The sequence below is a fragment of the Dendrobates tinctorius genome, unplaced genomic scaffold (assembly GCF_039654945.1).
Source record: "Dendrobates tinctorius isolate UK_male_01 unplaced genomic scaffold, ASM3965494v1 ptg000115l, whole genome shotgun sequence".
In the NCBI taxonomy this organism is placed as follows: Eukaryota; Metazoa; Chordata; class Amphibia; order Anura; family Dendrobatidae; genus Dendrobates; species Dendrobates tinctorius.
The window spans coordinates 22779776-22805876 of NW_027361783.1; the positions used below are offsets into that span (position 1 = coordinate 22779776).

Consider the following 26101-nt stretch of genomic DNA (forward strand, 5'->3'; position numbering starts at 1 on the left):
TGGCCCAATCGCTAATGTGAAACAGAGGGGAGACAGGGAGCACCCTTGTAGTGTGCCCCTTCTCAGCGCAAACAGGTAGCTCCATTAGCCCAGAATCTGGCAAATGGCAGCAAATCGGGCAATTTAATGTAAAACAGAAATCCGGATCTAAATCCCATTTTCTCTAATACTGTCCACATGTAGTCGCACTTGACACTCCTGAGATAAGACCGCTCTAACCCCCCCCCCCGTATTTTCAGAAGAGCATTCACAAATTCAGACTAGTTTGGCATGAAACCTACCTGAGCCTCATACACAACCTCAATAATAAAACATAAAACCTATCTACTAGTAAGAACCGTACAATACTAAGAGGAAAGCGGAGTAAGCTATAAACCACCAAAAGGTAACGTAAACAAGTTTTGTTCACGTGAGGTCGGCGAGCGCGTCAAAAATACATCCGCATGTCCTGCGTACCCAATGTTAAAGATAGGTACGCAGGACGCATGCAGAAGTAGGCAGACCTAAACGTAAGAAGTGTGGAAGTGAGCGGAGCTTCAGGGAGGAAGTATGCAGCCATCCACAGAGCCCCAGTACGCAACTGTGAACTTAGCCTTAAGACAAAATAGAAAAACATACCTGAACAGAAACTATATAACAAAAAATAAAGACATTGGAGGTAGGCAAGGAGAAGGTAGAGGTCAGAATGAGACCTGGGGAAGCAGAATCACTAGATCACATATAGAAGCAGCACAAATAGTAGGTACACCTAGTTATAAAATGCATAATATACTTCAACAATGTGAGCTGCTATAAGGAATCATGCCTGATAACCCATGGTAGGCCTAGACCGCTGTCGCCCTGATGCAGCTCCTGACGCGTGTTTCGCTTACCTGCTTTATCGGAGGGGAAGGTAGCAGCGAAATCAGATGAGGAGATTCTAACAAACATGGGTCTTTAATTGGTTTAATGCGACCCTCAAATCCCAAGCCTAAATATAACTATACATTTCCCATTTGTATCCACAATACAGTGCCCTCTCTATCCTGCAGATGCTGCCTCCCCCAGTCAGTTTGGTAACCTGTTCCCTTCTCCAAAGTCTGGCAGACGGCAAAAAAAATGTGTTGTTAACCTAGTCTGAAGTGAAGGTGGCTCAGTGGTCAGCACTGCAGCCTTGCAGTTTGGTAACTTGCCTTGCAGTGCTGAGGTCCTGGGTTCCAATCCCATCAAGGACAACATCTGCAAGGAGTTTGTATGTTCTCCCCGTGTTTGCATGGGTTTCCTCCGGTTCTCCGGTTTCCTCGAACATGCCAAAGACATACTCAGAGAATTTGGATTGTGAACCCCAAAGGGGACAGTGATGATAATGTATATAAAGCGCTCTAGAATATGAATGCACTATATAAGCAAAGCATAATAAATACCGTAATAGAGCTTACAAGTACAGCAACCAGTATGTGCCAACAACATCTTTCACTTACAAAGAACACAGTGACCAAGAACGATTTAATTTCTAGGCCTGCATACGTCAGTATTTCATATTATAGACTTGGTAAATCATTCAACCATTTCCAAGATATTAGAATGGGCTTACTTATGTTAGTAACTGAGCAAAGTAAAAAGTTGAATAAGTGCAGGCAACAGTGAAGTGAAAAATCCACAAGAGATAAACTTTTAATTGAATTTAGCTTTATACCAGATCCAATAGGACTTCTATACTGTCTTCTGTGAGCCAGAGGCAGGGCTGTGGAGTCGGTAAGCCACAGTTGCGACTCCGACTCCTGGATTTTATCAGGCTCCGACTCCGACTCCTTCATAAATGGCCAATTCATAACAACAAATTTACTGTTGTAAAATATTAAACATCGTGCTTATTCAGTTTCTCACCATCATATAAGTAATCAGACCACTTAGAGCAAAAACTACATTTATTAGAATACAATTAGAATATAGCAAATAACTTTTATAAACTTTTCTAAACTAAGTAAATATGCAATAAACACTTTTATGCAGTTAAGAAGAAATCTATAAATTTGTCCTCAGAAAAAGTATTGCCTCTGTCAGATCCTCCTTCATGGATGCCCTCAAATCTGATCTAATTATTTTGAGAGCAGAGAACAACCTCTCTACACTAACTTGTGTTGGTGGCAAAGCAGTAACCACTCGGGCAACATCTCTGACAATGTCAGGATACAGAGGAATCGCTTGTTGCACTGTTATTTTTGATGAACGGTCAAATTTCTCAATTTCTTTTAATGCACATGAAAAATTCTGCTGAAATGTACTGGCTGTGTTCCTTGATGGGGATGACTCTTCTTCTATGCGGGAACGCTTTGCACGGTCCTTGTGATCCAAATATTTTTCGAAATTAAATTCTTCATCAGTTGATGATGAGGGTGAAGATGTGGCAGGACGACCAAATTCTTCTTGTTCCTCCTGACTGTTCTGCAACCCTTTCATCCTTACTGCTATTTCAAACAGAGCTTCTTTTCCTTTACTTAGCTGTTGATCATCTAGAAGAATCCGATGCATTGGGTCTACATAAACAGCTGCCAAAAGAATGTTATTTTGTAATAGTAGCTCCTCTCTCCGTTTCATTGATGTAGCAATGCCACTTGCAATTAACCCTCCTCTTTGGGACAGGCGAAACATCAGGTTCTTCCACTCCTTTAAGAAAATACCTGGAGTTAAGTCCTCTGCTTGTAATTTTTTAGTCACTGTAAATGGGTGCTCTAGCAATTTTTCCAGCTCAGTCACCTGATTCCACTGACTTTCATTTAGCGTCAGTTGAGGGTTAGCCATGTCTACAAGAAAGGTTTTCAGTTCAACCAAGCGCTGAATCATTAAGTAAGTACTGCCCCATTGTGTGGCTTGATCAATAATTGCCCCTTTTCCAGCACGTCTCTTCAAAATTGAGTCAACTTTAGGGGTTCTGGCAACAGTAGCCAATTTTCTCACCTTGCCAATCAGTGCAGCATGTCCTTCTTGCAGACTGTCTCTTATAGCCAGCTGTAGCGTATGCACAACACAGCGCATGTGATGAATGAAAGAACATATTGACACAGTTTCAACAAGATCATCTAAACTATCATGTTGCTGTTCATCTGAAGCAACTTCAGTTTGCTCCTCAGTTACAATACTGTGTTCCTCTATTTCAAACATTTCTGTGTCTGTGGACCCAGAATGTTCTTCTAGCTGCTGGTCACCATCATTACTCTTATTCATTAGCTTAATAGTACTTATCATATTTGAAGCATTGTCAGTTACGACAGAAAGAACTTGCTCTTTTTTAAGTTCATAGTCTTGCAGAACCTTTTCCACCAAGACCTGGAGAAACTCACTGGTGTGATGAGCTTTGGTGTCTTTTACTGCCAATGTCTTGGTAACTATTTCATTTTTGTCACAAACAAATCGGACATTGATGGCAAAAAAGTTCACTCTGTGACGTGTGCAGGCATCCATTTTAAGAAACAGAAAGCGTCCCTTGAGAGTTTTTTTTAAGTTCTTCCTTTTGTTTAAAAGCTTCTTCGATTACTAATTTTCTAATACTCTCTCTCTCCAGAGAAACACCAAGCTTGCGGGCCATTTCCCCATTCAGACACATAAAAGCTGGTCGTGAAAATAATGAAATAGGCACACTATCCTTTACAACAAGCTCTATGATCTGTTTTTTAAATGTATCTACTGTCATTGTCACAGTAACTTTGTCACTGACAAAATATCTTGCAACTGATGGCTGCAAAGTTCTCTGCTCCTTTGTTTGGCTGGAAGAGCTGGGCACTGGTTCATTGGTTTGGATGCAGTCTCTCTCATCCACTGCTTTCAGTACTTCTGGATGAAAGCGCTGTAAATGTCTCTTTAGATTAGAAGCTCTGGTAGGAGCATTTTTATCTTTGCCTGAATATGCACTCATCTTGGCTTCACAGCATTTGTTTTCGTCTGGATCATTTGTCATACACTGACAGACATAATGTTTTCTATCTTGAGTGATGGTGAAATATTCAAATACAGCTGATTTAATGTGATGCTTCTTTGACATTCTCAGGTTTTTAATTCTGCATTCACAATCCAAATGACAATTGTTTTTCCTAAAAACAATTGTACAAAATTATTGTCAGGTCGTACAACTGATATAGTGGTCAGTAATACTGTTATTATTCCTCATGTACTCACAGTTAACTGATGCAAAGTTTGTTGAAAGGATAATACTTCTTACAGTCTTCCTCTTCTGAGTAGCAGGCAGCTGTGAGATGCTTGGAAGACGCACACCTAGTATGATCTAGTCTAGAGGAGGAGCTTTACTACTAAGAATTTGCAACACATTTTCACTTTCAGTTTCATACATTGTAAGTAGGGGGGTTGGGGCAGCATGACGTTAACCAAGTATAAGATTAGATAAGGGCAGTGGAGAACAGTGACACACAAGAAGTAAGAAATGTCTCTATCTCCAGCAGAACTGCTTATCACTGTTGCTCATAGTTTGATAGAACATATATATTTGAGTAACATTTATAAAATTCATATGAAAGTTCAATTATGAAATATTAATACATTTTTTTTTTTTTTTTTTTAAAGCTGGAGTCGGTACATTTCTACCGACTCCAACCAAAACTAACTCCGACTCCACGACTCCGACTCCACAGCCCTGGCCAGAGGTGATAAGAAAAAGCGGCATTGAGCTCAGCCACACAGTTTGTTATATCAGCCATTCATTTCAGGGAAAGTGCTTCGTAAACACTTTCCTAGTCTCACAATCTGCCCACATCCTATACAAAAAGACTGGGATTCACTGGAGAAGTCCCTAAACAGCAAACATCTACTCTATATGCCCATATTAGTCACATATCTAATGAAAATAGAATGGAAGAATTACTCCTACTGCTTTACATTACTAATCCAAACAACTAGGAAGCATGGGTAGAGGCCCTAGGGGTTTCTATAGAAAAAAAAAAAACTTGCGTAACTCATGACAGCTCATGGTTACCATAACTTTTTGGTTCACGCCTGGTAAAAATGGAATTAGACTTACCGGTAATTCTTTTTCTAGGAACTGTCCACGACAGTACAACAGGTGTTTTCCTCCCCACCATAATAGGGACAGGAACCACAAAGAGGTAACATAGCCCCTCCTCCTCTCCTCAATGTTTTTCTAAAGGTACTGTCACACTTAGCGATGTACCAGCGATCCCGACCAGCGATATGACGCGGTCAGGATCGCTGGTGCATCGCTAAGTGGTCGCTAGTGAGCTGCCACACAGGCAGATCTCACTAGCGACATCGCTGGGGACGGGGGTCGCTACTTACCTGTCACACCAGGCGATCCTGCGTCCTCCCGCCCGGCTCAACACGTCGCTCGTCGTCACAGCAGGAAGCGCCGCAGGAAGCCGACGACGAGAAACAGTCCTGAACGTTCTCGCGCGATCAGCGATAACCAGCGGGGGAGCGGGTCGTAGGTAAGTATCAGACACAGCAATATCGCTATAACGTCACCAGTTATAGCGATATTGCTAGTGATATCTCTTAGTGTGACAGGCCCTTAAAGAACCACATACAGTTGTGCTCAAAAGTTTACATACCCCGGCAGAATTTTTGCTTTCTTGGCCTTTTTTCAAAGAATATGAATAACACCAAAACTTTTTCTCCACTCATGGTTAGTGGTTGGGTGAAGCCATTGATTGTCAAACTAATGTGTTTTCTCTTTTTAAATCAAAATGACAACCCAAAACATCCAAATGACCCTGAACAAAAGTTTACATACCCCATTTTCTTTGACAAAAAGCCAAGAAAGCTAAAATTCTACCTGGGTGTTTAAACTTTTGAGCACAACTGTATGAATGCTGAAAATACAGGGGTTGGACAAAATAATGGAAACACCTAACGTTTTGGCATCATAATCTTCGAACATGTTATAAACATGCAAACCGTGACATATAGTAATGTTTTGTAGTTGATTATTTGTGTTATGTGATATGTGTATGTAAATTAACTGTTTGTTTTGCAGAATTGCAAGAACATTGATGAGAACCTGATACCAATGGCAGACCTATCGGATTTTCAAAGAGGCAAAATTGTTGGTGCTCGTATGGCAGGCGCTAGTGTAACAGAAAGTGCCCGAATGCTTGGCGTGTCAAGAGGTACTGTCTCCAAAGTAATGACTGCGTTTGAAAGAGAAGGAAAAACGTCCGTAGCAAAGCACAGGTTCGGCCGAAAGTCGATGTTAACTGAGAGAGACCGTCGGACTCTAAAGCGAATTGTGAGAGAGGATCGCAAGACCACGGCTCCGAAAATCACTGATGAGCTCAATGAACACCTACAGAACCCAGTTTCCATGAAAACTATTCGTCGGGAGCTGCACAAATCTGGATTCCACGGAAGAGCAGCAATTCGAAAACCGCTGCTCTCAATGACAAATGTTTCCAAGCGTTTAGAGTGGTGTAGAAACCTCCAGAATTGGTCCCACGAGCAGTGGAAACATGTGATATTCTCAGACGAATCATCGTTTACCCCATTTCCGACCTCTGGTCGAGTGTACGTTTGGAGACAGTCGAAAGAAGCATTCCATCCAGACTGCCTTCTCCCAACCGTAAAACATGGCGGAGGTTCTGTGATGATCTGGGGTGCTATTTCGTGGAGATCCGCCGGGCCAATGATATCCCTTCATGGAAGAATTAACAGCAGAGATTATTTAGGCATTTTGGGCGACCAAGTGCATCCTATGGTTCAAGCACTGTTCCCGGAGAGGAACGCCATCTTTCAGGATGATAATGCACCAATTCATACAGCTAGAATCGTTAAAGCATGGCACGAGGAACATTGTAATGAAGTTGAGCATCTCATCTGGCCCCCACAATCCCCAGACCTCATTATTGAGCGTTTATGGTCGATTTTAGAGATTCAAGTTAGACGTCGATTTCCGCCGCCATCGTCGCTCAAAGAACTGGAGGGTGTTTTAACTGAAGAATGGGCTAAAATTCCTTTGGAAACAATTCACACCTTGTATGAATCCATACTTCAGAGAATTGAGGCAGTAATCGCCGCAAAAGGTGGACCCACACCATATTAAACTAACTTTTGTTGGTGTTTCCATTATTTTGTCCAACCCTTGTATTTAACACCGAAGAATAAAAACATACATAATGAAAAGGGTGGAAATTACCCGTGCTGTCGAGGAGAGATCCTAGAAAAAGAATTAACGGAAGTCCAATTCCATTTTCTCCCCTCTACACGACAGCACAACTTGAGGAATACCAAAGAAACATTCTCAGGGAGGGACGATTACCTGAAGGACTTTACTCCCAAAACCAAAATCCTTATTAAACATTAAATCTAATCTATTATGCTGAGAGAAGGTATGGAACGAGGACAAGGTGGCAGCTCTGCTGATCTACACGATGGAGGTGCTGGCCCTTACAGCCCAGAAGACTGACATGGCTCCTGTAGAATACGCTCTCAACTTCTCCGGAGGTAAAAGACTTACTTCTGTATGCTTAAAAGGGAACCTGTCAGCAGGATTGCGCCATCTTGCTGGAGAAAAGAAAAAACCCTCTTCCAAGATGGCACCTCCAGCACCTGGGCAGTAGCATCTATCAGAAACAGACGAAAGGCTGGCAGCAGCCTTCAGAAGGGTTTTTTTTTTTTCTTCAGTATGTACAGATATTCATTATACAAACTAGGGGCATGTCAGTGAGGGATCAGTGACCAGTCTGCATTATGAATAGCTAATCGGAGCACCACATGAAGACCTCCCACAGGCCGCCCCAGACCATGAGAATATCATTAATTCAAAACTGAAATCAGTATAATGGTGCCGACCTGACACTGTCTGTAGGTTACAGTGCACAATCCTGCTGACAGGTTCCCTTTAACAAAAAGTATTCTTAATCCACTTGACTATGGTACTCTTCAAAGTCTTTCTTCCTTTGTATTGTCCACAATATTGGATAAAGAGATTCTGGTTTTTCCTCCAGGACTGTCTGTACGGGATAATAAAGAATGGTTCTCTGTACGTCTAACAAATTAAATTGCTTTTCTATGTCATTTGTTGGATCCTAGCAGAAAGACAGGAGAATTATCCCCTCAAACATGTGGAATTCTGATGTCACTTTTTGTCAAAAAGATGGGTCTACAGTAGACTGAACACTATTCTATCTTCGAGGATCCTCAGAAATGGTTCTCTCATTGATAGAGACTATAGTTCACTAACTCTTCTTGCCATTATGGCTACAAGGAAAGCTGCCTTGGAGGACAGTTTAAATCCAGAGTCTATTGGCTGAAAAAAGGTAGTTAGACCCTTGAAAACAATATTTAGGTCATTAATCTTTTTATCCACCAATAATTTGCTAAATTCTGTCAGAAAAAAATAAGGTTGACACCTCGACTTTGACTATACTAGGTTTTAACAAAATCTGTCAGCAGGTTTATGCTACCTCATCTGAAAGCAGCCTGAAGTACGCAGAGAAGCGGAATCTGACGGTGGTATTGGTTAACAGTTTTCTGCTCTTCTGAAGGGTACCTATGACCCTATCTGACAGACCTTTTGCCTTTAATATTTCGGCTTCAGAAACTAAGCAGCCAGACAAATTTTACGGGCTGGATGAAAATTGGATCTTGTCGTGGGCCAGAGCTGTTGTAAGAGGGTCCTCCAACCTCAGGTTGTTTAACGTCCCAAACTAGCTCCTTTTTAGCCGAAAGGTTGCTAGAAGGATTGTATTGACTCGGATGACTCCCTCCGTCCTCATTTTCTGTACCATTTTTGGTAGTATGGGAGTCAGGAGGAAAGCGTAGCCCAACTTGAATTCCCAGGGATATGTGAATGCGTTCACTACCACACACGTGTCGTTTGGATCCAGGGAGAAGTACTGATCTAGTTTTGCATTTTGACAGTTCACAAGTCAACATCTGGATGTCCCATTTCCTGACTCCACTCGGCCAGATGTATATTTCCTGCTTATGAAGTCTGCTTGTGTGTTGGAGGAACCTCTTAAATGGAGTGCTGATACAGGCAGAAGATGTTGCTCTGCCCAAAAGAAGAGTCAACGCTGAGATCTCACCTCCCGAGATTTTGGTGCCGAGATCTCCATGTTAACATGTGCCCCCAGCGGCCATTTTCCTGGAGTCCACCGCAAAGGAAACCATGGAACGGCGGGGACTCTAGCCTTTCATAAAATGTCGGCAGAGCCCCCACAGCATCGGAGACACCCGCAGCATCACTGGACACCCCCTCATCCCAGCCTGCAGCAACGGTATATCTGTACTATAAGACGCACCCCCATCGCCCCCCGAAAAAATTCTTGGAAAAAGTGCATCTTATAATCTGAAAAATACGGTAAATCTTCTCTGGAAGTGCCCATTGCTCAGGTGACTCAAGTTGATTCAACCATGTGAACTTAGATCTTGCCACGCAGGTGGATGCTACATTTGTTGTTAATGATGCCGCCAATGCTCTGCAAGTTTTCATCAAAAAGGTATCCATCTTGCGATCCATTGGGTCTTTAGGTTGTGTAGAATCCTCAAATTGAAAAGTTGTTTTTCTAGTCACCTTAGCAAGCTGGAAATCAATCTTGGGAATTTCAGACCAAGCCTCAGACATCTCTTCTTCCAAGCAAATTCTTCCTTTTAGTTCGCCCGGAATACCCAAATGCTTTCTTCAAATCCCCATTCTTCTAGAATCAAACTCTGGATAGTTATGAGCTGGGAACACCATTTTTTATTTTTTATTTTTTTATTTCAATTCCACAAACATTTCATATTGGACTGTTAGGGTGGTCTCTTCTTCCTTGACTTGCATTGTACTTCTGTCAGGAGTTCCTTCATGTCCTCAGCAGAAAAAAAAAATATTTTTGGACCACAGGACGTGCTAGAAAACCCAATTGAGAGAAGGCAGCTAGGGAAGTCTAAATTTCCTGACATACCATCCACCTTAACTCCTCTATTAGAGATGGTTTTACATCCCACACAATCTTTTCTGTGCAATCCTGATATAGTTGTTTTCTATTGGAGGATGGGAGCTACTGAATACAAAATAGCACATCTATAGTCCATAGATTTGGCTCTGGTTTCTGGTGTAGGATTCTGGTCCCCCTAAAAGAAAGGGAAGAAAGTGGTGATAACCATATTCTACTCCCTAAAATGAGTTACCCACCCCAGGATTACTTACTGTACCTTGGTTTGCACTGAGCACAGCAGATGTACACCGAAGAAAAGAAGCTCCCCTCCATATAAGGAATCGGTCCTACCTTAGGGTGTCATCTTGTCAGGGTCACTTACAGTGAAGTGACCGTGACCAAGCGCTGTAGGCATCCCTTGGATGCGACTTCTCCCCTTCCTAAAGAATCTGATTCCAATCTGGAGGACTCCCTGAAGGCCATTTGCATCCTCCACTATTTATCCCGCTCAGAGAAAGGGAAAACGCTTTGTATTTCATGGTGTGATGCAACCAGAAGGGACGTCAATTCAAGGGGAATGGCGCGCCACATCATTACCGGCATGCCGCTCTCTGGATGCTGGTATAAAAGGAAGGAGGAGAGAGGCTTGGGAGATATGAGAGGACCCCAGCCTACCTCTAATCAGCATTGCCCAGAGGAGCAGGAAAGCATAGTGGTCCCGATCCTTGGGACACTGGATCAGATGAAGAGGAGGAAGGAAGTGTGATCAACCTCAATGCTCAGCAGGTATTCTTTCCATCCCAGTGTCCAAGTGAAAGGAAAAACACTGTGGATAGGAGGTAGGGAGGTGCTATTTAACTACTTTGTTTCCTGTCCCTAATAGACATTAGAATAATTAACAAAAAACACTTGCAAAGGCTTCCTAAGGCTAGTTTCACACTAGCGTTTTTTAGCGATGCGCTTCGCGCGCAATAGAATCGCATACAAAAAACGCATCATGCGTTTTGTATGCGTTTGCTTTTTTTTAGGCGCATGCGTTTTAACCAGTTTCTAGCCATGTTAACTCTTAAAACACATGAGATTTTAAACGCAGGCGTGCGCCTGTCCAAGCGCACGCCTGCGCTCCCATAGACTGTAATGTCATTTTTTTGCGCATTCCATGCGCAATCGTTTTTTTGAGACAGGTCGGACGGACCAAAAATGCAACAGGTTGCGTCCGGTGCGCCTAGGTGCACACTACAAAAAAAACGCATGCGCACGAAAACACATACGAACGCGTGCATATGTTAGACCATGCACACCCATGTAAAAGATAGGTGCGTAGGACGCATGCGATTGGACGCGCACGAAGCGCAGCGCTAAAAAACCCTAGTGTGAAACCAGCCTAAGCGTTTGAAAAGGTCCCTTAGTCTGTTTCAGCAGGCTCCACAATCATGGGGAAGACTCATTGACACACTCCACAAGGAGGGTAAGCCACAAAAGGTCATTGCTAAAGAAGCTGGCTGTTCACAGAGTGCTGTATCCAAGCATATTAATGGAAAGTTGGGTGAAAGGAAAAAGTGTGTTACAAAAAGGTGCATAAGCAACCAGGATAACCTCAGCCTTGAAAGGATTGTTAAGAAAAGGCCATTCAAAATTTTTGGGGAGATTCACAAGGAGTGGACTGCTGCTGGAGTCATTGCTTCAAGAGCCACCACACACAGATGTATCCAGGACATGGGCTACAAGTGTCGCATTCCTTGTGTCAAGCCACTCATGACAAATAGACAATGCAAGAAGCGTCTTACCTGGACCAAGGAGAAAAAGAACTGGGCTGTTGCTCAGTGGTCCAAGGTGTTGCTTTCAGATGTAAACTTTGCATTTCATTTGGAAATCAAGGTCCCAGAGTCTGGAGGAAGAGTGGAGAGGCACACAATCCAAGCTGCTTGAGGTCTAGGGTGAAGTTTCCACAATTAGTGATGGTTTGGGGAGCTATGTCATCTTCTGGTGAATGTCCACTGTGTTTTATCAAGACCAAAGTCAGCGCTGCCGCCTACCAGGAAATTTTAGAGCACTTCTTGCTTTCTCTCCCAACAAGCTTTTTGGGGATGGAAATTTAATTCTCCAGCAGGACCTGGCACCTGTCCACACTGCCAAAAGTACCAATACCTGGTTTAAAAACAACAGTTATCACTGTGCTTGATAGGCGAGTTTGCTGGCCAAACCTTAACCCCATAGAGAATCTATGGGGTACTGTCAAGAGGAAAACGAGACACCAGAACCGACAATGCAGACGAGCTGAACGCTGCTATCAAAGCAACCTGGGAATCTATAACACCTCAGCAGTGCCACTGGCTGATCACCTCCATGCCACACTGATGCAGTAATTGATGCAAAAGGAGCCAAAACCAAGTATTGACTGCATTTACTGAACATACATTTCAGTAGGCCATCATTTCGGATTTTAAAAATCATTTTTCAAGTTGGTGTTCTAAAGTTTTCTAATTTACTGAGATAATGACTTTTGGGTTTTCATTGGCTGTAAGCCATAATCATCAACAATAAAAGAAATAAACCACTCTGTTTGTAATGACTCTATAATATATGAGTTTCACTTTTTGTATTGAATAACTGAAATAAATTAACTTTTCATGATATTCTAATGTAGTGAGAAGCACTTGTATATGTTGGGATTTGTCTAAACATTGCAGACACTGCTTTGTAAAAGAAAAAAAAAATATTGACATTGTGCGAGTAACCATTTAAGTGATTTCTTTGCCAACCAGAAAAAAAAAAGATGCATGGTTTTAAACTAGGCAAAAATCATTTAAAAAAAAGATGAGTGCCCAGTTTTCAGGATACATTACAAATATGTTAAAAAGTCTGCCGGATGACACTAAATTTTACATATAAATTCTACATATAAACCACCTATCAGAGCACTTTTCATCCAGTTGTTGAAGTTCCTTAGATGAACGATTCGGGACTGGTTGCGCTGCTTTAATCCACACTCCTGGAGTTCATTGTAGTGTGCAGCTACTGCTGAGCTGTGACCTTCTGATGTTCGCTGTGCACAGAAGAGAAAAAAAAAAAAAAAAAAAAGAAGAAAAAAAAAACGGTAACGAGATAAATATAAAGCTAAAATCATACCAAAACAGTTTACATAATTATATTACTAAGGCTTTATCAAGTCTGCCATCATGGGAAAAAGAAAAAAAATAAAATGTGGCACTTTTAACAGCGGTATACCTTAGTGTATTTTCAAACATAGCAGCAGGATATCGGACCACTACCATACAGTTTTTTACACTAATAGGTCCCTACTGATTATATATGCTATTTTGGACCATACAGTGTTTTCTACAATGTAAGAATGATAACCACTGCAGAGATCAAAATAATCAAGAAGACGACTTTTCTTTAGCCAAACTTTTGACATTTTACTCTTGCCGGCCAACAGGACCTCATCTGCCAGCTCAGGACCACCTTCTATTAGGGTGAACAGCCACTACACAAATAATAGAGCTGTGATGTTTCGGTCTAGTTGACTACTTACTTCTGGCCACGGCTAGAGCAAGAACAGTGCTGAGTTTCACACTCCCACCTCACCAACAGGTGAATGAAAAAATCTTAATCCTGGAAACCCACATTTTTTATTGATCATATTTTTACATCTCGCCTGAATAGAGGACTTGAAGCAGTTCAAAACATTATTTACTGTCAAGGTTACAATCTATTTAATCAGGATTCTAGTTAGTGGGGGAACCCATGGGCACTCTGTGATAGCATCATAGGCGGACAGAAGGAGCCCCCTCCATTGGCCAAATACCTTAAATAACTTGGTAGACATAAGCCACAGCAAAATAGCGCTTAAAAGGCTGAGATCATCCAATGTTAATCATAGCTGTTGCAGACGGCTAAATTTCTAACAGCACTGGATGTACTATTATGTGGCTAGAGGTCATTATAAATCCTTTTGCAGGAAGAGACTAAAGAATAATCAGAAAGATTTTATTTTACTTAACATGGTAACTAAGTTTTACAGAAAAAAAAACATTCAAAAACCCACCAAACTACAAGTACATCCACACAGTAGCCCAGATTGATCGGGTATATACACAGATGTACATAAGCACCAACCACAGGTTGGCACCAATTCTGTAAATGCCGGCCTATCTGCTGACACGTGGAACCATGATGTTTAACCCCTTAATGACTGGAGCTTTTTTCAATTTTTCATTTTTGCTCCCCTTCTTTCCAGACCCATAACTTTTTTATTTTTTCATCAATATGGCCATGTGAGGGCTTATTTTTTGCGGGACAAAAAAAGTTGTACTTTTGAACGACACACTGGTTTTACCATGTTGTGTACTCGAAAACAGGAAAAAAAAATTCCAAGTGCAGTGAAATTGCAAAAAAAAGTGCAATCTCACACTTGTTTTTTGTTTGGCATTTCTGCTAGGTTCACTAAATGCTAAAACTGGCCTCCCATTATGATTCTCCATATCATTACGAGCTCACAGACACCAAACATGTCTAGGTTCTTTTTTATGTAAGTGGTGAAAAAAATTCCAAAGTTTGCTTAAGAAAAAAAAAAAATGCGCAATATTCCAAGATCCCTAGAGTCTCCAATTTTCGTGATCTTGGGCTGGGTGAGTGCTTATTTTTTGCGTGCCGCGCTGATGTTTTCAATGATACCACTTTTGTGCAGATACGTTCTTTTGATCACCCGTTATTGCACTTTAATGCAATGTCGGGGAGAACAAGAAAAAAACCGTAATTCTGCCGCTTTTAATCATTATCTCGCTACGCCGTTTAGCGATCGGGTTAATCCTTTTTTTTAATTGATAGATCGGGTGATTCTGAACGTGGAGATACCAAATATGTGTAGGTGTGATTTTTGTTATTGTTTTATTTTGATTGGGGTGAAAGGGGGGGTGATTTAAACTTATGTTTTTTTTATTTTTAAACACTTTTTTTTTTTTTTTAAAACTCTTGGCACGCTTCAATAGCCTCCATAGGAGGCTAGAAGCATGCCGTACTTGATCGGCCCTGCTACATATAGGCGATGCTCAGATCACCTATATGTAGCAGAAATAGAGCATCGCTATGAGCGCCGACCACCGGCTGGCGCTCATAGCATTCTGCCGGCAACAACCATGGAGGTCTCTATGAGACCTCTGGTTGTCAAGGCAACGCGTCGCTGACCACCGATCACGTGACGGGAGTTAGGGTGGTTTCACATTAGCGCTTTTTAAGCGCACGCACGGCCGGGGGTAGCTCCGCCTCCGAGCCGGCTCTCTGCCCGGCGTGCCCGCCCCTTGCTTGTAGCGCCGCCTCCTAGCGCACAGCGGCGCCTGCGATCGGCGCACCCTATCTTTAGCATAGGGTGCGCAGATCGTGCGCAGGCCGTGCGCTAGTTGCGCTTTGACCTGCGCTGCGCACTTTTGACGGTGCGCCGTGCGCGCCAAAATCCGAAAAGTTTGATTTTGGCGCGCACGGCGCACCGTCAAAAGTGCGCAGCGCAGGTCAAAGCGCAACTAGCGCACGGCCTGCGCACGATCTGCGCACCCTATGCTAAAGATAGGGTGCGCCGATCGCAGGCGCCGCTGTGCGCTAGGAGGCGGCGCTACAAGCAAGGGGCGGGCACGCCGGGCAGAGAGCCGGCTAGGGGGCGGAGCTACCCCCGGCCGTGCGTGCGCTTAAAAAGCGCTAATGTGAAACCACCCTCAGCGATGTGCTCATTTCCGGCCAGACACCGGAAATACTAGTTAAATGCCCGCTGTCAGCATTTGACTGTGGGATATAACTGGTTAATAGGCACGGGCAAATTGAGATTCTGCCCGCGCCTATTGCGGGCACGTCAGCTGTTTATAACAGCTGACATATTGTGGCTTTGAGGTGGGATCACCGCCGGAGCCCACATCAAAGCAGGGGATACCGACCGGTGACGTACTATCCTGTCAGCGGTCGGTAAGGGGTTAATGTATATCACAGAGAATCCACTTCCACAAGTAAGGGTATGTTAACACAAAGCATTTTTGTAGTGGTTTGTCCATGCATTTTTTGTGCGTAAAACATGCTGCATTTTATAGTACCAGGCCAGCAGAGTATATGTAGTTTATAGGGCTCTCTTTTCTTGCATCCTTTCAGCTGATAGGTGTTTTCTTTAAATTCCAGTGCATGTTTTTTTTTTTTTACAGTTTTTCACCCATTCAAATGGATGGGGCAAAAAAAAAAAACAATAAAAAACATGTAAATACGCATGTATTGTACACTGCACTTTTCCGACCCACACTAATTTTTTTGTGCAGAAAAATCTGCAGCAAAAATGCTGCATGTCAAGATTCCCTTGGGATATGTTCAGACAATGCATTTTTCATGCTTATTTGAAGGGAATCTGTCAGCAGGTTTTTGCAAAGTAATCTGAGGACAGCACGAGGTGGGGATGAGGCACAGATTTCATGGACATATCATTTATTATGCTGTGTGCTGTTCTTTCCTTACAATGAATGTTTTAATAACCAGATTATCACTGCCCAGACTAGTTGCCTCATCCCAAGTGGTCCGACACCACCCCATCAAGTGATAAGCAGCTCACTGTCAATAGACCATGGACATAGAGAGCTGTGGTGTGGGCGGGGGAAGCTGTCAGAATGCTACAAAATCTAAAAACCTGATGTTGTGTCACAACTGCACCCAGCAAACTAAAAGATACATAGTTGGAATCAGAGTCTCTTTTCCTATATTATGCTGCTCTTAGATGAGATGGGAAAAACCTGGTGACACATTCTCTTTAACGCAGCACATTTGGAGCATAAAGTATGCAGTATTTTACAGTACCAGCATAACCAATGAGATTTACAAAATCTCATGCACAAGCGGCATGTTTCACATATGGAGTTGGAGCTCTGCAGCAATTTTGCCAAAAGGCAGCATGTTAATTCTTTCAGCATTTTTACAGCACTTTTCATCCATCCCAGTGAATAAGTGATAAACGCAAGCAAAAAAGCTATCCAAAATGCACATAAAAAGATGCATATTGTATAATGCAACATGAGTGTATATACGTCCGCTATTAGCAACCGCAGGATCAGAGGCAATCAGATTGCTTCTCGGGGTATGAAGATGTTAAATTAAAGGGATTGTCCAATATCAATAACCTTTTCTCACAGATAAAAGTAGATGCATACAATTCTCTTTGACGGCTGATCCAAAGCATCAGACTTCCTCTTCTGCGAGGACACTGGTACACTTTCAGAATCCATTTCACGTGACTGGACCCTCACAGCTGAAAAACAAACAAGAAACACACTAATTTTATTCTGCAGGTAAAACATGATGTAAGGAATCTATAGTCATCTCACAGAATTTCAACCTGGGAAAAGCTACAGAACGGATTTGATCTATACCTGTCAACACTAAGGGCCAGATTGGCATGAATAACTCTCAGATAATGACTATGATTTGCAATTTTTTTTATAGTTATCCTTTGTCCTTTAATTAATGTTCAGATTTTTACATCAATGTGGCTTTTCCAGATTTTTTACACTGATTCATCAAATACAGCTTTTAAATAGCAGCAACTTCTTCGCCCAAAAGTACTCCAGTCCCACTCTGGAGTGATTGTTTTATGCATCAGAAGTTTTTGTGCTAGTTTTTTTGGGACATGCAGAAACCATTTTTGACTTGCACAAAATTTGTGAACCGCGTAGAAATTTTGAAGAATTTTGAGCAAAAAGCAGCAAACGCCACAAAAAATGTGCCTTCAAGAAAAGCACAAATGGTGAATTGAGGCCTAAGCGTACACGTATATGTGAAATAGACAAGTGAAATTTTGGAAACATTTTTCTTTGTTCAAAAATATAACTTTGGAAATGGTTTGGATCGTACAATTTCATGTGTACAGCTTGTAAACAGACCGATGTACTACTATAGTAACATACTACTGAACTGACAACACCAATATAACCTGACCCTAAAGTCAAACATGCTAACCAATTAAATGTAACTAAGAAGGAAATACTGGACAGAAGGGAGACAATATAGAAACCGAATTCCTACAGAATTGTAGTCAGTAAGGCTAAGTGCACACGTACCGGAACTCTCGCAGAAATTACCGCGAGAATTCCGGAATTCCAGTCCGCGGGAAAATCGCATTTTAAATTCCCGCGATTTTCCCGCGGAAAAACTAGCATTTTGCAAGCGTAATTAGCTTGCAAAATGCTAGCGTTCTCCAAGCGATCAGTAGCATCGCTTGGAAAACTGATTGACAGATTGGTCAGACTTGTCAAACATAGTGTTTGACGAGTGTGACCAACTTTTTACTACTGAGGCCGCCTATGCGGCCTCAGTAGTAAAAGATAGAATGTAAAAAAAAAAAAAAAAAAAAACGGTGTTATTCTCACCCTCCGACGTCCCGCGCATCCGTTCCCAGTAATCCTTTGCGAAAATGCCCGCGATGACGTCAGTTCTCGCGGGATCACGACGTCTCGCGGTAATTCGCGATGACGTCGCGCGAATGACCGCGAGACTTCGCGATCCCGCGAGAAGGGACGTCATCGCGAGCATTTTCGCAAAGGACTACTGGGAACGAGAGCGTGAAGAGAAGCGGGAAGGCTGCGCGGGACGTCGGAGGGTGAGAATAACAATATTTTTTATTTTAAATTCTATTTTTTACAGGGATATGGTACCCAAAGCCCGGAGGACAGTCTTCTCTCCTCCAGACCATGGGTACCATCCGCAATTGTTCTACTTACTTTCCGCATGGTGTGCACAGCCACATGCGGGAAATAAGCGGAACAATGCATTCCTATGGGTGCGGGATCGCCGCGATTCCGCAAATTAATGAGCATGCTGCGGTTTTTACCGCGAAGCGATTCCGCCGCGGTAAAAACCGCAGCATTAGCACAGCATTGCGGAATCCCATAGGAATGCATGGGATGCTTATTTTTTGCGTTTTCGTGGCAAAATCGCGCGGTTAAAACCGCCGCGGAAACGCGAAAAAAACGCCACGTGTGAACTCAGCCTAACCATGGAGGCACATAGATCTGCATAGGTAAAGTACATAAAACGGAAGGAGACTAAAAGGGAACCTGTCATGAGAATTTTATACCTCAAACTGATGTGACATGTATGTACAGGCGCATTCATGCTGATTTATTACACATCTTAATTGCAGAAATCCGTTTTGCTGTTACTGAGAAATCCAGGGTTTAGTTATTTGCAAATGAGCTGCAAGTGCTTCTGGGTGGCAAACTGCACTAGCAGCTCTCCTGTCCTCCCCAACTACTCTCCATCCACCACCTGCCTCTAACTGACAGATCCCTCTTGTTTCAGTGAAGTGTTTCCCCTAACCTGTCAGTCAGACACAGGAGGGATGCGGTAGATGTGGAATATGTAGGGAGGACAAGAGAGCTGCAAGTGCAATTTCCCACCCTGAGCCACTTTGAGCTCATTTGCATACAATTTCAATACTGGATTTCTCAAAAACGGCAAAAACTGCTTTCTACAATCAAGATACGGAATTTACCACCATGAAAGCACCGGTACATACATGTCATTAGATTGAGGCAAAAAATCCTAAAGACAATTTCCCTTCAATTTAGACCATTGTCAAGATGCTTCATTTTATGTTTAATCATTTGAGCACTGTGTGTTTTTGCATATCAATTTATTGTCTAATTTACTTTTACTGGCAATTATTGTAGTAATGACACACAGTCTTTGGATATACATCCCCCATTCAAATCAGCAAGCAGAGAGGTTAGAAGATTCCTGAAGGGGGCTCTCCCATCGACGGGCCTCTGTTAAACAGAAACAGCTGGCCCTCACACTCCCAAGGTCCAGAACTGCATCTGTGCCGCTGCCCCGGAGACTGTCAGCAAGCAATCACTTGGAAGTGGTGGGGACGCACGGGCACTGAGGAGGGTGAGTACCAGCTGTTTCCATTATTTTTATTACAGCCATGCTGATGGCCTGGGGAATGCTGAAGAGGGATAACAGCCTTGTGGCCTGAGATTTCAAAGAAAGCAACGAGATACGACCATACCTTACCTTTCAGATCCCATGCAACTCCAGCTAAGATGCTCCATCTTATGTTTCTAACCATATGTCAGGAAAACTCCCAAAGCCCTGAGAAAGCCCTTCAACTTTTCAATATACACTAATAACACTATTTGTATAAATATGGAAAACTAAGAAATAAGTATTTCTAAGCTATGAAGGCTGGGTTAGGCCACGTGCACACGTTCAGTATTTGGTCAGTATTTATAAGCCAAAACCAGGAGAGGAACAACCAGAGGAAAAATCTAATAGAAACACGTCACCACTTTTGTATTTATCACCCACTACTGATTTTGGCTTACAAATATTGATAGTGTGACTGAAGCCTTATAGAACAGAGGCTTTACTCCGCACAGCTGGAAATAAGCATTCCAAGATGAACAATTTTCTCCTATAATCCTTAGAGGTGGTACAATTATTTGCAAAAGAAATCCACTGTTAAAATCCGCATGTGAATGAGACTTGTGGTCTAACCAATTCATTACTCACAGTTTACAACTTTTTTTTTTTTTTTTTTTACAAAAAGAGGAAAGAAACCAGGAGGCCAGGAGCCATTTGGTGAGCTGCATTTCTTGCTACATGTTCACAGACTTACCAGTGGAAAAGCCAAACTTCACATGCCACAAATGCAAGCTTGTGTCCCTGTTGGAGGAAAAGTTGCAAAATCTCGAAGAGAGGTTGGCTACGTTGAAGATCATTAAGGAAGGTGAAGAGTTCTTGGACAGAGCAGAATTATCTCTTCATGTTACAGAAAGAGAAGAAATTCGAAGTGCACCTGAAGAAACAGAGGAATGGAGACATGTGACCCAGAGAAGCAGGAGGATCAGGAGGCAGTCAGCACCCATACTGCTCAGAAACCAGTACCAGGCTCTCACGCAGGAAAATGATGAAGAAATACATCAGGATAAGACTTTGCCAACAAACAGCAACCTTGTACGCCTTCAGAGTCCTCCTGGATGGAGAAAGAAAAATGTTGTGAAGAAGAAACGGAGAGTGGTGGTCATGGGGGATTCCCTGTTGAGAGGAACAGAGGCCGCTATCTGCAGACCGGATATAACTTCAAGAGAAATGTGCTGTCTTCCAGGTGCAAAAATTAAAGATGTGTCTGACAGGATATCAGGACTCTTCAGACCTACAGATGACTACCCATTCCTGCTACTACATGTGGGGACAAATGACACCGCAAGAAATGACCTGGAAACCATCTGCAGAGACTTTGAAGACTTAGGCAAGAAAGTGAAAGAACTGGGAGCGCAGGTGGTCTTCTCTTCCATCCTCCCAGTGGATGGCCATGGAACAAGGAGGTGGAATAAGATTCTGCAGGTGAACAACTGGCTACGTCGATGGTGCCGTCAGCAACGATTTGGATTTCTGGATCACGGAGTGAACTACTTATACGATGGACTACTTGCTAGAGATGGGGTGCACCTTACGAAGACTGGAAAGCAAGTATTTGGAAGTCGCCTTGCTACACTTGTAAGGAGAGCTTTAAACTAGAACAACATGGGAAGGGAAGCAAAAGACCAGAAAAAGCCATACACCTGACAAATGCTATTGAGAACTCTGCTAATAGAAGTGGAAAGGAAGAACAAAGACGAAAGAATCTAATTAATAAAAATATTGGAGAAAGAGAAACCAATCACAAACTAAAATGTTTCTATACTAATGCACAAAGCATGGGCAACAAACAAGGAGAATTGGAACTACTAACACAGGAAAAGAAATATGATGTCATTGGAATCACTGAAACTTGGTGGGACAATACACATGATTGGAATACAAGACTAGAAGGATACAACTTATTTGCAAGAAACAGACTTGATAAACGAGGAGGGGGTGTTGCATTGTATGTTAGAAACGCGTATATCTGCACAGAGATTGAAGCTTCAGAGACTGGGAGTTCTGTGGAAACTGTTTGGGTAAGAATACAAGGACAGAACAATGGAAAGGACACCATTGTAGGCATTTACTACAGGCCGCCTGTGCAAGCTGAAGATATGGATGAACTCTTTATGCATCAAATGGCCAAGTTCTCCAAAAAATATGACATAGTTGTCATGGGAGATTTCAACTATCCAGACATTTGTTGGGAATCTCTCTCAGGCAAAACTAACAGGTCAAGGAAATTCTTATCCTCTCTTGCTGACAACTTTATCTTCCAAAAGGTAGGGGAGAAAACAAGGGGAACTGCTACCTTGGATCTAATCCTTATAAACAGGGAGGAAATGGTTGAGGAGGTAAAAGTGGCTGGAACCCTAGGAGGTAGCGACCATGCTATTTTAGAATTTTGGATAACTAGAGGCGGAAGACCTGTGAAGACTCAGACGTCAAGGTTAGATTTCAGAAAGGCAGATTTTAAGGGATTCAGAAAGAGAATTGGAGGGATCCAATGGCTGGATATCCTTAAAGACAAAAATGTCCAGGAAGGATGGGAAATCTTGAAAAATGAAATTCTCAAAGCACAGTTGTTAACAATTACGAAAAGAGGGAAGAATAGGAAGCATTTAAGGAAACCAGGATGGGTGAACACAGAACTTAAGCACATGCTAAAAAGGAAGAAAAAAATGTTTATAAAATGGAAAGAGGGAGGCATATCTAAAGAAGAATATAATGCTGTCTGCAGAATCTGCAGGGCACAAATCAGATTAGCTAAAGCTGAAAATGAATTGAGGCTTGCAAGAGATGTCAAAAGCAATAATAAAGGATTTTGGGGATATGTCAAAAGTAAAAGAAAAGTCAAAGATGCTATAGGATTTTTACAGGATGAAAATGATGAAATGGTAAGACAGGATGTTGAGAAGGCTGAACTTTTAAATTCCTATTTTGCATCTGTTTTCTCTCAGAAAGGAAATGTAACACCAACTGTTATTCACTGTCCTATTAAGGGAATAGAAGAATCCAGGATATCTATAAACAGAAATATAGTGAGGAAACACTTAGCTAACCTAAATGAATTCAAGTCTCCAGGTCCAGATGAATTACACCCCAGAGTACTGAAGGAGATAGCAGAAGAAATTTCTGAACCACTCTCCATAATCTTTGAAAATTCTTGGAGAACAGGAGAAGTGCCAGAAGACTGGAGAAGAGCAAATGTTGTTCCTATCTTCAAAAAGGGGAAGAAGGTGGACCCAGGCAACTATAGGCCGGTGAGTCTGACTTCTATACCAGGAAAGATCTTTGAACAAATTATTAAACAACATTTAAGTCAATACCTGGATAAGAATGAAGTGATCAAACAGAGTCAGCATGGGTTTGTAACTAATAAGTCATGTCAGACTAACTTAATTTCCTTCTATGACGGTATCACTGATTGGGTGGATCAAGGAAATGCTGTAGATATAGTATATCTTGACTTCAGCAAAGCATTTGACAAAGTCTCTCATACAATCCTTATTGAAAAAATGACTAAGTATGGAATGGACAAGGCAACTGTTAGGTGGATTCATAGCTGGCTTAGTGATCGGACCCAAAGAGTGGTCGTAAATGGCTGCACATCCAGTTGGAAGAATGTCTCAAGTGGGGTACCACAGGGCTCTGTCCTGGGCCCTGTATTGTTCAACATCTTTATCAACGATTTAGATGAAGGAATTGAGGGTAAACTGATTAAATTTGCTGATGACACAAAGCTAGGAGGGATAGCTAATACTAGAGAAGAGAGAGAGAGGATTCAAAAAGATTTAAATAAACTGGAGAAGTGGGCAGTAACTAACAGAATGGTTTTTAACAGGGAGAAATGCAAAGTACTACATCTGGGCAATAAAAATGAAAAAAGCATATATAGAATGGGAGGAATAGGGCTAAGTGACAGCACATGTGAAAAAGACTTGGGTATACTAATAGATCACAGACTGAATATGAGTCAACAGTGTGATGCAGCAGCAAAAAAGGCAAATGCAGTTCTAGGATGTATTAACAGAAGCATACAGTCTAGATCACGTGAAGTCATTATTTCCCTCTACTCCTCTTTGGTCAGACCTCATCTGGAATATTGTGTCCAGTTTTGGGCACCACATTTTAAAAAAGACATCAACAAACTGGAGCAAGTTCAGAAAAGAGCGACCAGAATGGTGACCGGTCTGCAAACCCTGTCTTATGAGGAAAGGTTGCAGGATTTGGGAATGTTTAGTTTGCAAAAGAGAAGACTGAGAGGAGACTTAATTGCTGTCTACAAATATCTAAAGGGCTGTCACATTGTAGAAGGATCAACTTTATTCTCATTTGCACAAGGAAAGACTAGAAGCAATGGGATGAAACTGAATGGGAGGAGACACAGATTAGATATTAGAAAAAACTTTTTGACAGTTAGAGTGATCAATGAGTGGAACAGGCTGCCACGAGAAGTGGTGAGTTCTCCTTCAATGGAAGTCTTCAAACAGAGGCTGGACAGACATCTGACTGGGATGATTTAGCGAATCCTGCTTTGAGCAGGGGGTTGGACCAGATGGCCCAGGAGGTCCCTTCCAACTCTACGATTCTATGATTCTATGAAACACCCATTTAATTGGGATTCAATCCAAATACAGCATAAGGCTAAGTGCAGACAAGGTGAGATATTTTAACACTTGGATCCAATGTCTGTGTGGAAAGTAGTCTATGTTAAAAAAAGCACATAGGATAACACTGGGGTGTGTGCTGATCACTGCGGACACGGAACTTAGCCCATGGCTCCCAGATACATGCTGTGCAGATCTTGTTTGGAGGCTGAAGCTAAAGTGGTCCATATTCTTCTATTGTTCACCATGAGGTAGATTCACACATTATTGTGGTTTCTGGCAATAATGGAAACCATTGTCCAGATGTGAACAGCGACTGAGCTGCCCACCAGTATTTGGATGCTGTTACGATACGACAAAGATTTTCTGACCACTTTATAGTGGACAAAAAGTAGTAATGTAAAAACCAATGCTGGAATGCATGGAAATCCTTTTCTAAAAGCTGTGATTCGACTCGATGGTCTACACCATCTATTGCACTAATGGCAAATTCTCAGGGAAATTGCCCCTCCCTTTTATGGCCACCACACCGTGAATGAGCTGCCGATTTTCCATCACATTTTATGCAGCGTATTACAGAAGCAGCATTATGGACTGGTTGTCGTCAATCTAATGGCTGCATATTCCAACTGACAATGTGGATCGCATGGCGATTTATGCTGCAGCTAATTTCAGGTTGAAATTAGCTATAAATCCATTACATTTTCGGAACGAAGTTTGCTACTAAAAACTCTGTTTTTGCTACTGCAGAGGACCCTTGTGTGGAGGAAGACAAAGCTGCGACATTAACTGATGTTTTAGCATTTCTTTTTCCTGGAAAGCAGAAGGACAAACTGACAGTAATATTTTTTTTTTAAAGTAAGGAAATGTGCAGTGTGCAGAACTTTCAGTTCAAAAATAGAGAAAACAGAAACAGGGCGGCCCACTTATAGTCAGGGGGGCTCGTCAGCTTCAGCCTTGATCCACTGTGATATGGAACAGTTTTCCACATGAATTGTGTTTAACTGCTATTACAATAGAAGCGACAAAGGGAATTCTAAATGCAGGTGTGAACTGATCCTTACAGTGATTGTCATCAATCACAATATTTATACTGAAAATGAACTTGATACATCGACAGTGAAATAACAAGTGTGAATATATATCTCATGTAGTGAAAAACGGGACCACAAATCTGAGAATATGAATTCCTCTTTTTCAATAGCATTTGACTAGAGGTGGTCAGACACCTTAGCACATTCCCCCCACAATTGTTTTGATCCTCACATATGTGTATGTTTGGCTGAGCTTTAAATGGGAATCTGTCAAGATGCATGCAGCCTGAACCACAAGCAGCATGAATCAGAGCCTGGCTGCGTGCTTACAGTCCAGTACATCTTCAGAGAAAATAGAGCTTTAAGGTACTGTCACACTAAGCGATATCGCTAGCAATATCGCTATAACTTGTGACGTTATAGCGATATTGCTAGCGATATCGCTGTGTGTGATACTTACCTACAACCCGCTGCTTATCGCTGATCGCGCGAGAACATCCAGGACTGTTTCTCGTCGTCAGGTTCCTGCTGTGACGACGAGCGACGCGTGGAGCCGGGCGGCAGGACGCAGGATCGCCTGGTGTGACAGTAAAGGGGGTTTTACACATAGTGATATCGCTATAACGTCACCGATTTTGTGACATTATAGCGATATCACTAGCAATAT

At 42.2% G+C, this 26101-nt stretch overlaps 1 protein-coding gene across 3 annotated transcripts in view; it reads right to left on the bottom strand.

The window, feature by feature from the left end:
• Window positions 1-26101, bottom strand: part of RNMT (RNA guanine-7 methyltransferase) — a 73546-nt gene that overhangs the window by 46124 nt on the left and 1321 nt on the right. For all 3 annotated transcript variants that reach the window (XM_073590029.1, XM_073590028.1, XM_073590030.1), the window contains exons 2-3: window positions 17036-17133; window positions 12774-12909 (exon numbers count right to left, since the gene is read on the bottom strand). In XM_073590029.1, the coding sequence (XP_073446130.1) occupies window positions 12774-12909; window positions 17036-17110 (211 nt within the window). In that variant the 5' untranslated portion in view covers window positions 17111-17133. The remainder of the gene's footprint in view (window positions 1-12773; window positions 12910-17035; window positions 17134-26101) is intronic.